Consider the following 17,840-nt stretch of genomic DNA (forward strand, 5'->3'; position numbering starts at 1 on the left):
GTTTATAAACGCATTTTGTATTCATATTTTAAACATTATATATATTTTATGTATTTTAGAGCGCTGCATGATTTATTTATTGATTTATCACTATGGACAGGCAGGTGTAAATCGACTTGTGTCCATTTACACCCGCCTACCTCTGAGTATGATCAGGCCTGCTAAAAAAAAAAAAAAAAAAAAATAAAAAATGGAGGGGACTCTGTCCTCTTCTGTTTAGGCGGATCGGAAGCAGCTGGGTGTAAACAGGCAGCAGATTCCATTTACCCCCACCCGCCCAGGGGTCTCTCCATGGCCACTATGGAGATACTGAGCGGACGGATGTGTCATCCGATCACCAGGGGATCAGTTCACAGATCCCCTGCTGATCGCAACAGAATCCATCTGTTGAAGCAGCCTTTCTGTAAGCTCTGGCCTCTAACTTTAAAGATGGACTCCCGCCTTACATTCAATCTTCAGATCCCTTCCCTGTACTGACGTTGCTTACTCTAAGCTCCTCACAGTGTGCCTTAGACTTAGCAGGTCATTGAGATCCCACCTCATTTCCTGGCTGGAGGACATCTAGCATCATGTATTCCCCTCCTCCCCATCCTGACTGTACCTGAGCTTTCATTTATTGGATTTCAGTTATTTCAATGATGAAGCTCAGCAACACATATGGGCATTACCAAGTGTGGTCTCCATACAAACACAACCTGCCTAAGAAAGCTCCCTCCTCCAGACTCACATCCACCCATCAAGGCATTTTATTATTTGCATAATTCCTGCCAAGAGACAGCTCACTGCTCGTATCAGAGCTGTGGGATTTTGAGAAGAATACCAAAGCAGGGTGATGTGATATTTTCCTGAGGCTATGTACAGTACCCTGCTGGACCCTCCCACCAGCCATGATCTCCCTGCATTGCATAGAGAAGTGCAAAGATCCAGTGATGATTTCACAGAGTCTAAAATAGGAATGAAAACAAAGTAACTTATTTAGTAATTACATTAGCATGTTGCTGGGGGAGCAGATTAAATTTAAGCTTTAATATAGAATTAGGTAGACTGAACAAAGGGGGGGTGGTCCCTAAAATGGACACCGCAAGCCTGGCTCTCAGGCTCTTAAAGGTACACGAACCCTTCTGTGGAAATCCTTGGAAACTTTGTGGTTCTAAAGGCAGAAGGTGTTTTTACCTTCATGCATTCTGTGCCCCCTCCCCCCAGCCACACCTTATATTTACCTGAGCTCCATCTCGATTCAGCGATGTGCATGAGAGCAGCGGCTCTGCCAGGTCTCTCTCTCCTCGTTGGCTCACACAGCAGCGGGAGTCATTGGCTCATGCTTCTGTCAATCACAGCCAGTGAGCCAATGAGGAGAAAAGCAAGAGGCTTTCTATTGGGGTCACTTGGCAGGGAGGAGGAGCCAGGATAACTGACACGGGACCCAAAAGAAAGAGGATCTGGGCTGCTCTGTGCAACACCATTGCACAGAGCAGATAAGTATAACATGTTATTTATTTTTACAACCTTTAGAATAACTTTAATATATTAGAATGAAGAGTTTGTGTTGTATAAACATGTAATAAATATTCTTTTATGGTGGCTGTTTTTCAGGAAGTTATATGTGACCTTGGCTGTCTGCATCTGTCTGCTGATATTTTTCCTTGTTGTATTGTTCCTGTATCCACGTTCTGTCACTCTGGATCATGCAGGGGTGAATTCATCATTTGTTACCCACGATGCTTCCAGTTCAACTGTGAACCTCGAAACCACGGTAAGTTGAGAATAAACTGTTTGTTTGTTTTATCATGGAGTATTCTCTGTAAGGATATAGGATACATGCACTTAAAAAGTAGAGTACTTTGTGGGACTTAAAAGGAATATGTCCTACTGGTGTATATATTTTTTTAAAATAAAAGGCAATATTATTATGTTCAGGGACAATATTTAATTTTCAAAGGTTACATAGTATGGGTGAACCATTGGCTACTGGAAGGTGGCGCGGTCTGCATCCCTGGTATTCATTCCCTTGTTGTGTTGACTAGATTGTGCAAAGCTGAGCGCTATGCAAGCCAATGTCTTTACCTACATCTGTTTTTTTTTTTAGTTTATGTATAATTTTTCTTACCGGTTTCCAGAAGCGTGAAGCAGCTCCAAAAGATATGGAGAAAGGAACCACCTCTGATACTGGCATCTCCAACATTAGAGACACTTTGGGATAGATTTGGTGTTGTGTGACTGGAGGTTCTGTACCACCATTACAATATTTTGAAACTGGTCTCCTAGTGCTTGTTTGAAATAGAGGATTCATGGACGAATAATACCATGCAGTCTTTTTTTTTGTTGTGGGTAAAAGAGGTATTACATTTTTTTCCCATTTCTGTATATATAGTGCCTGAACAGTTGGATCTGTATTTACAACCATAGAGTGAGTATGCCACAGGAAGTGTGTGGTGAATTTGAGCGTAGCTAGTAGGTTTGGATCAGAAAAAAGAATGTAGTATGTTTGAAATATTCTGTTTGGAAATTGATCTGAGCTATTGACTCAACTGTAAGGTTTAAGTAATTTCCCAGCTTCATTTTTAGTTCCTTGGTGGTGTGGAAACTCCCATTTAAAGTAAAGTGTACGGTCCTGAGCCCAACCCCTAGGTGTAGACGTTTAAAGTATGGGAGTCTTTTATTCTAGGTGGGAGTTTGTTGGTGCAAATGGGCAAGGTTTTGTCATCATATGGTTGTTACAATTTTTTTTTTTATAATTGTCAGCATAGGGCCAAAAAGTTAATAGTCCTTGGTATTGGAGCGTAGGGGTATAACCCCTGTCAGATTTATTTCTTTGGCCATCTGTATCCCATTGCGGATATTTCCCTTCACTTCCTGTCCCATAGCCAAAGAGAAAGTGAGAGGAAATCTCTGCAAATTAAGGGAATTCCTTGCATATTCGTATGAATGAGGAAAGAACAAAGAGAGGGCGCACAGGCCTAGTGCATTACCACTGTGGCTCTGAGGAAGAGGCAAGTCCTCGAAACGCGTCAGCCTATTGGATGTCTACATTCCCCATTACGGACTGTTACTCAGCACGGTGTTGACCCAGCTGTTCTTTTATGATGTGCCTTGACTTTATTGTCGTTTGTGAGTACAACACCTATTTTATTTCTTATTAAATATTTTTTATGGTAATGCACTAGGCCTGTGCGCCCTCTCTTTGTTCTTTCCTCATTCAGTATATTTGGATTCCCCCGGTCTGTTGAGGGCAGCAAGGTGTGCATGTTCCAGGACATTCTTAATGTGGTTGCAGCCTGCATCGAGTCCATCCCCAAGCGCAGGAGCATTTGTGTTTGCTGGTTCAATATTCGTATGAATACCTGATGGTTTCAGGATTATTGTTTGCATGACTGGCCATATAGCTTGAGGTGCTGTTGATTTATTTCTGTTTGCAGAAGAAATTTTGAGCCTACCATTTGCAGAAAATACATGCTTTTGCATCGGTAACCCAATCTTTACCGAGCAAGGACAGATCCAGGCTCTCAGTATTCCTAAAATACATCTTTTAAGGCCTTTACTTTCATTGTCATTGAAATTACACATCTCCTGTAATTAAGGAAAATGCATGCAATATGCTCATCCAGAATATGTAGTTTTGGCACCAGTTTGCAAAAAGAACATTGGGGTATTGGAGAAAGTACAGAGAAGGGCAACTAAACTGATACGAGGCATGGAGGAGCTCAGCTATGAGGAAAGATTAGAGGAACTGAATTTATTCTCTCTTGAGAAGAGGAGATTAAGGGGGGATATGATCTCCATGTATAAATACATCAGTGGTTCATATAGTGAACTCGGTGTAGAGTTATTCCCCCTGAGGTCATCACAGAGGACAAGGGAGCACTCTTTACGTCTGGAGGAAACCTCCAAATACGGAAAGGCTTCTTGACAGTAAGAGCTGTGAAAATGTGGAATAGACTCCCTCAAGAGCTGGTTCTGGTCAGCTCAGTAGATTGTTTTAAAAAAGGCCTGGATTCTTTCCAAGATAAACAAAATATAACTGGGTACCAATATTTATAGGCAAAGTTGATCCAGGGAATATTTGATTGTCTCTTGGGGATCAGGAAGGAATTTTGGCCCCTCCCCCCGGGAACAAATTGGATCACATTTTTTGGGGTTGTTTTGCCTTCGTCTGGATCACCTGTGGGTGTAAGTTTGTGTATATAGCATTGGTCCCCAAACTGTGGTGCCAGGGCCAGATGCGGCCCTTGTTATGCCTTTATCAGGCTGTATTCCTCCCACTGATACTAGACACTATTACTCTCATCTACACCAACAGTGAAGAACCATTTTTTCCACTGACATCAACAGTGGGGCGTAATTCCTCCAACTGACACCAACAAATGGGACTTTATTTCTCCCAGTAACATCAATGATGGGGCACTATTCCTCCCACTGAGAGTGGGGCACTATTCCTCCCACTGACGTCTGTGATGGGGCGCTATTCCTTCCACTGAGAGTGGGGCACTATTCCTCCCACTGACGTCCGTGATGGGGCGCTATTCCTCCCACTGACGTCCGTGATGGGGCGCTATTCCTCCCACTGACGTCCATGATGGGGCGCTATTCCTCCCACTGACGTCCATGATGGGGCGCTATTCCTCCCACTGACGTCCGTGATGGGGCGCTATTCCTCCCACTGACGTCCGTGATGGGGCGCTATTCCTCCCACTGACGTCCGTGATGGGGCGCTATTCCTCCCACTGACGTCCGTGATGGGGCGCTATTCCTCCCACTGACGTCCGTGATGGGGCGCTATTCCTCCCACTGACGTCCGTGATGGGGCGCTATTCCTCCCACTGACGTCCGTGATGGGGCGCTATTCCTCCCACTGACGTCCGTGATGGGGCGCTATTCCTCCCACTGACGTCCGTGATGGGGCGCTATTCCTCCCACTGACGTCCGTGATGGGGCGCTATTCCTCCCACTGACGTCCGTGATGGGGCGCTATTCCTCCCACTGACGTCCGTGATGGGGCGCTATTCCTCCCACTGACGTCAGTGATGGGGCGCTATTCCTCCCACTGACGTCAGTGATGGGGCGCTATTCCTCCCACTGACGTCAGTGATGGGGCGCTATTCCTCCCACTGACGTCAGTGATGGGGCGCTATTCCTCCCACTGACGTCAGTGATGGGGCGCTATTCCTCCCACTGACGTCAGTGATGGGGCGCTATTCCTCCCACTGACGTCCGTGATGGGGCGCTATTCCTCCCACTGACGTCAGTGATGGGGCGCTATTCCTCCCACTGACGTCAGTGATGGGGCGCTATTCCTCCCACTGACGTCCGTGATGGGGCGCTATTCCTCCCACTGACGTCCGTGATGGGGCGCTATTCCTCCCACTGACGTCCGTGATGGGGCGCTATTCCTCCCACTGACGTCCGTGATGGGGCGCTATTCCTCCCACTGACGTCCGTGATGGGGCGCTATTCCTCCCACTGACGTCCGTGATGGGGCGCTATTCCTCCCACTGACGTCCGTGATGGGGCGCTATTCCTCCCACTGACGTCCGTGATGGGGCGCTATTCCTCCCACTGACGTCCGTGATGGGGCGCTATTCCTCCCACTGACGTCCGTGATGGGGCGCTATTCCTCCCACTGACGTCCGTGATGGGGCGCTATTCCTCCCACTGACGTCCGTGATGGGGCGCTATTCCTCCCACTGACGTCCGTGATGGGGCGCTATTCCTCCCACTGACGTCCGTGATGGGGCGCTATTCCTCCCACTGACGTCCGTGATGGGGCGCTATTCCTCCCACTGACGTCCGTGATGGGGCGCTATTCCTCCCACTGACGTCCGTGATGGGGCGCTATTCCTCCCACTGACGTCCGTGATGGGGCGCTATTCCTCCCACTGACGTCCGTGATGGGGCGCTATTCCTCCCACTGACGTCCGTGATGGGGCGCTATTCCTCCCACTGACGTCCGTGATGGGGCGCTATTCCTCCCACTGACGTCCGTGATGGGGCGCTATTCCTCCCACTGACGTCCGTGATGGGGCGCTATTCCTCCCACTGACGTCCGTGATGGGGCGCTATTCCTCCCACTGACGTCAGTGATGGGGCGCTATTCCTCCCACTGACGTCAGTGATGGGGCGCTATTCCTCCCACTGACGTCAGTGATGGGGCGCTATTCCTCCCACTGACGTCAGTGATGGGGCGCTATTCCTCCCACTGACGTCAGTGATGGGGCGCTATTCCTCCCACTGACGTCAGTGATAGGGCGCTATTCCTCCCACTGACGTCAGTGATGGGGCGCTATTCCTCCCACTGACGTCAGTGATGGGGCACTATTCTTCCTCACAGGCAATCTGTCATTTCTTTACTCCCTCTGTCTACCAAGCCTGAGGCATTGTTACTCCCACTGGCCACAGTCTAGCCCCTCTAAAGTCTAATGGACAGTAAATTGGCCCTTTGTTTAGAAAGTTTGGATACCCCTGACATATAGAATTGTATAAATTCCCCCCCCCCCTTCTATTGGTTGAACTGGATGGACCTGTCCTTTTTTTTTTTTTTTTTTCCCAAGCAGACTAACTTTGCAATTATGTATGTATGTTCCTGAGCTAGACTGACCCAGATGAATAGTACAACTTTCGCTGGGTTTTGCATGCTTGACACAGATGTCAGTCAGGAAAACTGTTGTGTTGATGAAAAGTCACCAATAAGTTGAATAATTTAGGAACTGCTGGTTTCAATTTACTTCCAACAAAAGCCCCTCTAATATTGCTGGAGTGTAATACTCTGTTTCGTTAGTGACCTGTATTGTATAATTGCAACAAATCATATTCAAATTTTCATTTTCCAACTGTTCCAGGTACACAGTTGCACCTGATTAGTTGATATAAATTAATCTATATATATTATATATGCTGCCATAGCAGTCATCTGTATTTGGATGACTGATACTATTTTACCTGACCAGCTGCCCCTTCTTTGGTTGCAAACCGAGACAATTCTGGAAATTGGGAAGATTTTGGCTATGGGAAGTTATGTGAACTCCTCTGGTGACAGTGCTTGGGTCTTCAGTCAGTCATTAGGCCCAAGTACTGTCACATGATGGAGGCGATGACATCACTGCCCTCCTCTTCCCAATCACCAATTCCAGGCTACACCTTGGATTTCAATCTGATGCGTTGAAAGCAGGAGCTGCCAGGAAGTGCTGGTAAGGATTGTATGACTGGGGCTAGGCTGTGCATGGGAAAATTGACAACAATTCTTCAGACAGTTTGCATACAAAAGATTTTGTAATTTCACTGCATTTTTTTCCACAGAATAAACTGAATATAAGTAATAGAAACATGTTTGGGATAACAGTTCTGAACCTCAACGTTGAGCTTCTACACATGTCTGCTGTAGTCGGTACTCTCAACCTGAAAGAAAATAAAATGGTTGGCCCACTGGTAAACAACCAGGTAAATATTTCCACTACTGTTAATCTGATTAGAAGATTTTATTAAGCTCTTATTTAACCAAAGCTTTCATCAAATCTTTTTGGGAATTTGGATGGGGCATAATTTTTGCCTGGTATTTATTGTGGTCGGTCAGCTATGTGAAAAGATTTACCCTTACTTTGTTTCTGAGTGACACCAGATCCAGAAACGGGGGAAACAAGTGTTGTCTGGGCAGGAAGATACTGGCAGCAATAAAAACCAGACAGAAATTGTAACCTTCCACCATGCTCCTAAAAAGGTTTTTGTTTCCCTACTGAGAAATTTCCCCTTTACTTATGTGTCTCTTACCTGCAAACCAAGAAGAGAGGGAATATTTCCCCAGTTTGGATACCATAAAATCACTTACAGAGATTCTAACTTCCCCTACTCTGTTAAATTAAAAAATAAATTGGAGGGTGTTGGGTTTAAAACTCTGAAACTTTACCAATAAGGAGTACATTGGGAAGTTATGTGGGCTTCTAGTGGAATACCAGTTTTGGATATCCATTTATATGCTTTCAATTACCTCATCTATGCAGGCATGTCCAGCTATCTCTTTTAAATTCAGTTATTCATGTTTTTACCCAGTTCTTGGTCCAGGAAAAAGTTCAGTTGCATATAGGAAGTATAGCACTACCCTCTTGAGGGCTGCTGGATTTGTTTTGGGTCCTTCTAAGCTCTGCATGGCCAGGCAACATGTATTTTCCACACTTGCACATTCAGAGTCAGTAAACAGTCCTTGAGCTGGTTTTTAGTTGTTTTTATTAAGGGGTTAGCAACTTGGTTGAGGTATATGGGATGCACAAGGAACTGTAAACTTGAAGACAAACTTAGCAACAAAACTGTACAAGAAATAGTGGACCAACAATGGCAAATGTCTCTGTTAAGGAGCACTGAAGTCCCCTTGGTGTATATCCTCAGATTCCAGATGAGTCTTTCCTCTTCACCCTGCTGCACTGAGGGTATCCCTTGGCAAGGGATTCCAAGAGCCCTAGCAGTTAAGTAGTTCTGGATGAGAACTATTTTAGTCTTGCACCTGACCGCCCGCTCCCTTTTATCTGGCTCAGGGGAGTAGGAGTACTCACGCTGTCCTGTTAACTTGGTGGGTTGATGCAGCTTTCAGGCCTTTTCACTGGACTGGCCCCTTCCCGGCTGACAGGTTGTCCTCCCTAGGAGACGGTGGAACAATGGAGATCCTTCTGTCCAGCAACCAGCCTGTAGGTAGGCTCCCCTCCCAGGCTCCACACTCCAGCCTTCCTCTCGGTCCATCTTCCACTCTACTCCCCTGCTGCTCAGGCTCTATCTCCTTGGCCAAGGTCCCTCAAACATGCAGATCTGGGCCTCCTCCCTTCCTCCACCCCTGTTCCAGAACATTCTCTGAGTTTCTGGAAGAGTAGGATGGCTCCAGAAGCCTCCCAGCCTGTCTGAAGTGAACGCCACTACCTCACTCCCAGGCTGACTCACCCCAGGCTGCAACCCAGCCTCTAACAAAACTCTTATCTAGCTAACCTAGAGCGCATTACAGAAATATGCACTATTCTTCTTAGGCATACAGTGGTACCTCATTTTACGAACGCCACGGTAAACGGAATTTTCGGTTTACGAATTAAAATCCATGGAAAATAATACCTTGGTTTACAAATTTTTCCCGCAATATGAAGCAAGTTTCCCCAGGATGCATTGCGTGTGGGAGGTTTATAGCACTGTGCATGCCGGAGTCTGTGTTGTACCTGGGAGGTTTATAGTACCGTGCATGCTGGAGTCTGTGGAAAGGTAGGGAGCTGAGGTTTGTCGTTTGCATGCCTTTTACTATGTGTTCTGCATTGTGGGTTGGTTTCCATGCCAGCTCATGTGCTGTGCATGCCTGCTACTGTGTGTTTTGCATTGTGGGGTGGTTTCCATGCCAGCTCATGTGCTGTGCATGCCTGCTACTGTGTGTTTTGCATTGTGGGGTGGTTTCCATGCCAGCTCATGTGGACAGATTTTTGGGGTTTTCATTAGCTTGTGTGGATAGACTTGGGGCTCTTGGACTGGAGCATTGAGAGCCTGGGTGTGGGTGTAAAGCATTTTTTTAATTTTCTGCTCACTTAGTGACTGTGGTGTCATGGCACCCAAGAAAGCAGCGGAAGCTGGGAAGGAGAATGATTCTGCTCGGGTCAAGAAAGAAATCGTCGGGAAGCATGAAGGAGGAATGCGATTGACTGCGCTCGCCAAAGAATATGGAAGGAGTGCATCCACAATCGCCACCATCCTAAAGATGAAAGAGAAGGTAACTAGGAGAGATGCAGCCAAGGGAGTCACCAGGGTCTCCAAGCAATGGCCACCTATTCTGGAGGACGTCGAAAAGTTGCTCCTGCTCTGGGTTGAAGAGAAGCAGCGTGCAGGGGACACAGTGACCGAGGCAATAATCTGCGAAAAAGCCAAGGCCTTGCACACTGACCTCCTTGACCAACAGCCAGGAACGTCAGCTGATGCAGAAGGCTTCAAGGCGAGCAGGAGGTGGTTCAGAAGGTTCAAGACCAGATCTGGCATCCACAGCGTGGTCAGGCATGGAGAGGCCACAAATTCTGATGTTGCTGCAGCTGAGGAATTTGCTACTGAGTGCCTGGAGGTCATGGTTTCAGAGGGCTACCTTCCTCAGCAGGTCTTCAACTGTGACGAGACTGGGCTCTTCCGGAAGAGGATGCCAATGCATACCTTCATAACGGAAGAGAAGACCTCATTGCCTGGCCACAAGCCGATAAAGGATCGTCTCACCCTCCTGTTCTGCGCCATTGCCAGTGGGGACCTTAAGATCAAGCCTCTGCTCGTCTACCACTCAGAGAACCCACGGGCCTTCAAGAAACAAAAGGTGAAGGAGCAGTTGAGCATTTGGGGTGGTCCAACTCAAAGGCTTGGGTCACACGCCTCTTGTTTGTGCAGTGGGTCAATCTGGTTTTTGGTCCTGGGCAATAACCCGCCACTCAAGGCCGTGCTGCTCATGGACAATGCTCCTGCTCATCCTCCAGGCCTCAAGGAAGACTTGCTGGAGGACTTTAACTTCATCACAGTCGTGTTCCTTCCGCCTAACACCACCCCACTACTCCAGCCAATTGACCAGCAGGTCATCTCCAAATTTAAACAACTCTACACAAGGGAGCTTTTCCGGCAATGCTTTGAGATAACAGATCGATCAAGCCTCATCCTTCATGAATTTTGGAGAGACCATTTTGACATTGTGAGGTGTCTGCAGATTATCACCATTGCCTGGGCCGGGGTCATCCAGAGAATCCTAAATTCTGCTTGGCACAACCTGTGGCCAGACTGTGTTGTGACACCTGACTCCAATGCTTCTGAACCTGCACCAGAGTCAGCAGTGTTGGAGGAGATAGTTTCCTTGAGGAGGATCATGGGACTGGAGGTAATTGAGGAGGATGTCTGCGAGATGGTAGAGGGACACAACCGTGAGCTAACCGCCGAGGACCTGGTGGAACTGCAGAAGGAGACAATGGAGGAGCGGATCTCATTTGAGGAGGAGGAAACCAGTGAGGAACAGCTCTCTTCCAGGGAACTCAAGGAGGCATGCCAAATGTGGGTAAACCTACAGACATTTGCACAGTAGCACCACCCAGATATGGCTCTATCCCAGAGACTTGTGAACAGTTTTGACACCGACATCATGTCCCCTTTCCGAGTGATGCTTAAAAGGTGCCGGAGGCAGCAGACAATGGAAAGGTTCCTACTAAAACAGCCTAGACATGAAAAAGAACCTGCTTGTGTTAGTGCTGCCCAGTTGCCCTGCTTCTCCTCTTCCAAAAAATGTTTGAAATTGTTTTGAAAAGTTTGCCATGTTTTAAAAGTTGATGTGTGATGTTTAAAAGTTGAAGTTGGATGTTTGAAATGTTATTGCTTGATTAATCCTGTCCCTGTACAGTATTTATGCCTTTAAAGTGCACTTTATAAAGTGTTTTGAACAGATAAAATACTTTTTTTTTTTTTTTACTTTTTTCTGACTGGATTAATTGGTTTTCAATGCATTCCTATGGGAAACTGCATTTTTGGTTTATGAATTTTTCAGTATACGAAAAGTCCTGCAGAATGAGTTTAAATTTGTAAACCGAGGTATTACTGTATTTAGATGTGCGCTCCAATATATATTACCTATCTCCAGTCTACAGAAAATTGAATTGTCACATACAGTAGCTCTAGTAGCTAGGGCTAGAGAGCTAACCATGTTATTTATGCTGTTGGTGCTACTAAATCCAAAAAAGAAAAAGCAGACATCAATAACTTTTTGGGCTTTGTTTTAAGAATATACAGAATGATATGAGGGGATATAAAGGAAATCAGGATGGAGAGGTGGTAATATGAGGGTACACTGCTTGTTCGCTTTCATTGCAAGCTCCCTGGCCAAATATGGGCACAGAATGGTACTGAAGAAGGTGCCATTTGTGGCAGAGGGACATAGAGTACAGTGGCTTAGTGCTTAGCACTTCTGCCGTGCAACACTGGGGTCCTCAGATTGAGTTTTGGATTTGAGGTAGCATGTTCTCCCTGTGCTTGCATGAGTTTCCTCCAAGTACTCTGGTTTCCTCTCACATACCAAAGACACACTTGTAAGTTAATTAGCTCTTGACTTAAAAAAAAAAAATTACCCTAGTATGATAGTCTGAGCTCACCTAAGATGGCCGCCTCATTTCTGTCCCAATATAACATGGTTTGAGTCCCCAGAAAAAAAAGTACTATAGAAATATTAACTATTACAATTTTAAAAAAGCTTTAAGAAATGTTTTTTTATGTTGGTATATATTTATTTGTTTGTTGAATTGAAATATATGGTTAAATGCTTTTGTTTCTTAGTTATTATAAAGTAATTTATCTCTTTTTTTCTAACAGATATTATATACTGTGAAGAGTACAATCCAAGACACAAACACATTGTACGTCACAAGAGAAACTGGATAATTATGGTGGAGCATAACATGACATTAAAATGATGTATAAGGGGGTAGACAAAATAACACAAAGATTGGTAAAAATTTGATGTAACTAAAGCTCAAACAACTAAAAAGTTTGGTTTATTAGCAAGTGTTTTGGCTGTAAAAGCTATATTAATTGGCACTGTGTTCGGCTTTGTAAAGCAGAATTTTAAAACTACTTCCATTGCAAGTCACAGCAAATGGCTTCAAAAGTAACATCATATGTGAAACAGGAACAAACTACATCTGCAAAAAACAAGTCAAATAACTGACGGGGAAAGTTGGACATTTGACAGAAAGGATGCCAAATGCTATGCTAGTACAACCTCCAAACTTGCCAAAAAAAGGTGGTCTTGATAAAAACGGTGTTCAGTGATCTCCACATACCTGAAATTTCAATTAAGTTTTCCATTTGTAAAACTGCTTGCCTAAAAGACACAGAACCTGGTATATGGAGCATCAAAACCTGGATCCCTGGGCAGTGGAAACATTTAATATGGTGAATGCAGTATTTAGCATATCCAGATTGGTTAACATACAGAGAATATTGGCTGCCAAGCATCTATGGCAGGCTTTATCAACCTTTTCAAAACACAGGGACCTTTGAATTAACTTTCCGGTCTCAGAAAAACCCTGTTAAAAATGACCATATCTACAACTCATGATACATTAGTGTGATGGTCAGTGGGAAGAATGTTCCTTACACTTGTGGTCATTGGGAAGAAATACTCCCTTTATAGATGGCTAAAATGATCAGTGGTATCAGTGGGAACTTACCTGAGAGGCAGGAATTGCTCATTGCTCAAGGAACCCTCAGCAACTTCCTTGAGGAAGGAGAGAAGAAGCCGGGCCTCTAAGATCAGCAGACCACTTTGATACAGCATAAACGTAGGAACACTCATTTGTTAGTAAAGTAATACAGACATGTATAGTATATGGTGTAGAAACACAATGCAGAACGGCTGTCACTGGTATAAATTTCTTCAACCTCCTGGAGGAAACCTAGGCTTCCATGGACTTCTGGTTGAGAAACACCGATCTGTGGCTAAACCTGGAAATCTAAGCAAACTGTAGATAGGGATCTGCTTTAAATATGTATAAAAACACTCATTTTACTGCATAATGCCCATTTATTTTTTTTGCAAGGAAAAAATGAGTTTTGTTCAACAAAGATGTACTGTAGAGAGCAATTAAAAAGGAAAATGTAACAGAAGTTTTAACCATTATGCAGTCAACCCAAAACTTAAATAAAGAACACTATAGTTGGAAGTGGGCTACAGTATCTTCCAACTATAGTTATATTACTATAATAATAATCTTCCAAGTCACTTCTTCCTCATTTTAGTTCCTGGAATTCAGAGTCTGTACTAAGAAATTAAGTATAAACTTAAGACAACTGAAAAAACTACTAATGTTCGATATTATAGGCTTACTGTGGAACAGAATTGTGTTTTTCTTAGAAGTAAGGCTTCATTTCCATTCCTAATTTCATTAATTTAAAACAGTTGCCTATTATTTTTTGCAAAAGATTGGCAAATTAAACCGGTCCCTTGAATATTCCTATGGGCCAGTCATAATTTTCCAGTATTTGATATCTGAATTGGTTTAATACCTGAGGCCACAGTTTATGCTGGCAATAAACTCAAATATCTTTTATATATTTCAGATGATGATATGCCCCTCACTGTTGAGGATTATATGAACCCTATAGCTATTGAAATCTTTCATCTAAATTTGCGTAGCTTATTTGCATGACCATAATCCTATGGCTATTATTAACATCAATAGCAAAATAAAACCAGGGAGGATATGACATGTCTCTGGCTTGCTTAAACCTTAACTCTAGGTTCATAAAATTAGCAAATAGGATTTAAATATTAGAAATGTTTGCATTAATTTGTGCATTTTTATATATATCCTTTTTTTTTTGTTTCAGTAAGGTCTGCACCTGGGAACAGATCAAAGTCCACAACATTCTGCTTATTGTACAGTAAGTATACCATGCAGTAGGTAACGGGGTTATTACTACAATATATTCTTTTAAGTGTAGTTTATCCCCAGTGTGTACTGGGTTGCTTATGCCATGGCTACTGTTGAGGAAAGCAAAGTCTCCATCACCCAAAGTTGGATGGCTGTGAATGGTGTTGAAGTAAGCCCCATACCACCTCATGTATCAGTGTGCATGTATGGCTTCATCATCTATTAAAGTGGTATTAAACCCCAAACCAAAAATTTAATATATTGCAGCTAACCAATTGTCAGATTTGGTGTTTGTATGCTTTTTTTTTTTTTTGTTATTTAAGACTTTTTTCCTGGTAATCTGGAGAGTAACCCACCTCCTATATTACAGTGCCCCACTATACTGGATGAAGTAGCTCAGAGCACCTTTGGACAGCAGCATTATCAGTCTGGAGTGAGGGGAGTGTTAGATGTACTATCAGATTTAGATACACTAACAAATTGAAGGCAAATTCTAGCTCACACAAGCAGTTGCAGCAGCAGTTTTTTTTTGGGGGGGGATAAAGATTTTACATGAATATATGAAAGCGTGTTTAAGCACCCCTGTCAGTGGAAATTGGTTTGCCCCATCCCTCTAACTTCTAGATTTACAGAAGAGCTTGGTCTGTTTAAAAACAGACTTACTGGTAGCATCACCAAATGAAAATAAAAAAAAAGCCTAAAAAAGAAAAAAATAATGCAGCCATTACATCTAAGGATTGGTAAGCTGCAATTTAATAAATATTTGCTTTTGGGTTTAATACTTTAAGTCACTATATAACTTTGTGTTTTTTTACCTGGTATTTTCCAATACAAAAAGCTATTGGCAAGCCAAAAAAAAATGAAGCCACAGTGACCTCTCTCTGCATCCGGCAGTTAGGGTATGTTGATAGTGATGGTGACACTAATATAGAAAACAGAAATAGCTCAGTGATTAATGACATAGTAATAGGGTAATGCAACAATGTTGACAAAGTAATAAAAAGGACTCTGAATACCAGAATTAATGCAAAGTGGATATAAATATTTTAGCAGAAATTAACTATGCAACAATAGTTGAAACAAAGGACTGAAAAAAGTGAATCTGAATTTCTAAGATGCAGATCCACAAGAAATTAAAATGACTAAATTTCTAATTGATATAAATAATAAACACACATATAGCAGACCATCTCTAATTAGATCTATGTCATAGAAAAGCACGGTTTGGAAAGTAAAGAACCATATAGAAAACATGCTGTAGATGGCACCATTGTATCAAGCCATTCAACCGCTTGAATCTTCTGAGTCTTTTTTTATTTGTCTAACCTGTTTGAATCCTAGACTATTAGCTAATACGATATTATTTCCCTATAACTTGCATGAATTCAATATCTACTTTACTTTTTTGTTTCTTGCAGAGGTTCTCTGAAATTCTCATACCTTGGTCATGTGGAACAGATACAATTTTCTGGAAATGAGTACCTAGACTGTAAAAGCAATACCACAATGCCCCACTAACTTTCTTCTGTGGCAACAAGCAGAATATATATTTCTATCCACTTTCTGAAAAATATGAGAATAGTTCCTGTTGTTAGGGATTAATCTTTCTTTTTTGCTGATACATGCAATTTTTCTAGGTTGACCATGACAATCTGAATGAAGAACATTTACTGTATCAATGATTACCTAAAATCACTTATGTGCACTAAGATACATTTAAAAATTCATGAAAATATGTAAATTAAACTTTTCTTTTTGTTACTGTTATTTGAGTAAAATAGACTGACCTAATATTTGACATGGTGGGATTTTTAAGGCACAACAAAAATTATTTTCTAACACCAGTACAGTTTATTTGTACAAAATCTCTTTAAAATATAATTTTCTCATAAAAATTTGCTGTATAAAATCACATTTAAATCATATATTGTCTAATTTGCATTCAGTTTCAAGTATATTTATTTATTTTATTTCAATTTACGCAGCACTTTACATATATATTGAACATTCACATCAGTCCCTAATCCTCAAGAGGTCTACAATCTAAGGTCCTTAAACTTACATTCATACATACACATACTTGGGCAAATTTAGACAGCATCCAATTAACCTACCAGCATGTCTTTGGAGTGTGGGAGGAAACGGGAGCACCCGGAGGAAACCCACGCAAGCACAGGGAGAACTTGCAAACTCCATGCAGGAGGCGCCATGGTCGGGAATCGAACCCATGAACCATTTACTGCAAGGCAGACGTGCTAACCACTAAGCCACTGTGCCGCCCATAGTATAAGATACAATGACAAATGCTTGACGCATTTCTTGGACTTTGTCTGCTTCATCAGGAGCTAGAGATGAATGTCTCTGAATATGCTTATAAAAGAAAAGGAACAAGGAATGCCAGAGGCCCAGGCAGGGAGACTAATCTGAGTGTTGAAGTCCTACCTCTGATTTTGCATGTTATCTGGTGTGCTTTCTGTCTCCTCTTAAGACTTTCTCAAATAAACTCCCCAAATAGTACAACGGCCAAAGCCCCAAAAAGCTGATATATTATGCCTCCTCCGAAAGATGTTGCAAAGCACTTCATAGTTACATAGTTAGTCTGGCTGAAAAATGTTCATCCAGTTCAACCATTAAAAAAAAAAGTTAGAATCCTATACCCACAGTTGATCCAGAGGAAGGCAAAAAACCCAGCAAAGCATTATTCAATTTGCTCCTGCATGGGAAAAAAATTCCTTCCTGATCCCCTGAGATGCAATAGGATATTCCCTGGATCAGCTTTACCTATAAATGTTAGTAACCAGTTATATTCTGTGTATCCAAGAAAGAATCCAGGCCTTTTTTAGAGCAATCCACCAACTCTTGAGGGAGTCTATTCCATATTTTCACAGCTCTCACTCTGAAGAAACCTTTCCATGTTTGGAGATTAAATTTATTTTCCTCCAGACGTAAAGAGTGTCCCCTGTGATGATCTCAGGGTGAATAATTCTACATGAAGTTCACTATATGAACCACTGATGTAATTATACATGTTGATCATATCCCCCCTTAATCTCCTCTTCTCAAGAGAGAATAAATTTAGTTCCTCTATCTTTCCTCATAGTTGATCTCCTCCATGCCTCTTATCAGTTTGGTTGCCCTTCTCTGTACTATCTCCAGTTCCTCAATGTTCTTTTTGTGAATTGGTGCCCAAAACTGAACTGCATATTCCAGATGAGGTCTTACTAATGATTTGTACCGGGGTAATATGATATCTCTCTCTCTGGAGTCTATACCTCTTTTAATACAAGAGAGGATTTTGCTTGCTTTAGAAACCGTAGCTTGGCATTGCATGCCATTATTAAGCTTGTGATCTACCAGAACCCCCAGATCCTTCTCCACCATTGATACCCCCAGTTGTACCCCCCTAGTATGTATGGTGCATGCATATTCTAAGCCCCGAGTGCATCACCTTAC

At 42.9% G+C, this 17,840-nt stretch overlaps 1 protein-coding gene across 1 annotated transcript in view; it reads left to right on the top strand.

Annotated features, from left to right (window-relative positions):
- The window catches only part of TMEM106A (transmembrane protein 106A), a 36,887-nt gene extending 20,575 nt beyond the window's left edge, over positions 1–16,312 (top strand). The window contains exons 6-10 of the mRNA XM_089674372.1: positions 1,594–1,753; positions 7,291–7,431; positions 12,325–12,368; positions 14,344–14,397; positions 15,806–16,312. Coding sequence (XP_089530498.1) covers positions 1,594–1,753; positions 7,291–7,431; positions 12,325–12,368; positions 14,344–14,397; positions 15,806–15,905 — 499 coding nt within the window. The 3' untranslated portion in view covers positions 15,906–16,312. The remainder of the gene's footprint in view (positions 1–1,593; positions 1,754–7,290; positions 7,432–12,324; positions 12,369–14,343; positions 14,398–15,805) is intronic.
- Positions 16,313–17,840: the final 1,528 nt, after the last annotated feature.

Source organism: Staurois parvus, unplaced genomic scaffold (genome assembly GCF_062004578.1).
Source record: "Staurois parvus isolate SC_StPar_1 unplaced genomic scaffold, SC_StPar_1.0 ptg000151l, whole genome shotgun sequence".
NCBI lineage: Eukaryota > Metazoa > Chordata > Amphibia > Anura > Ranidae > Staurois > Staurois parvus.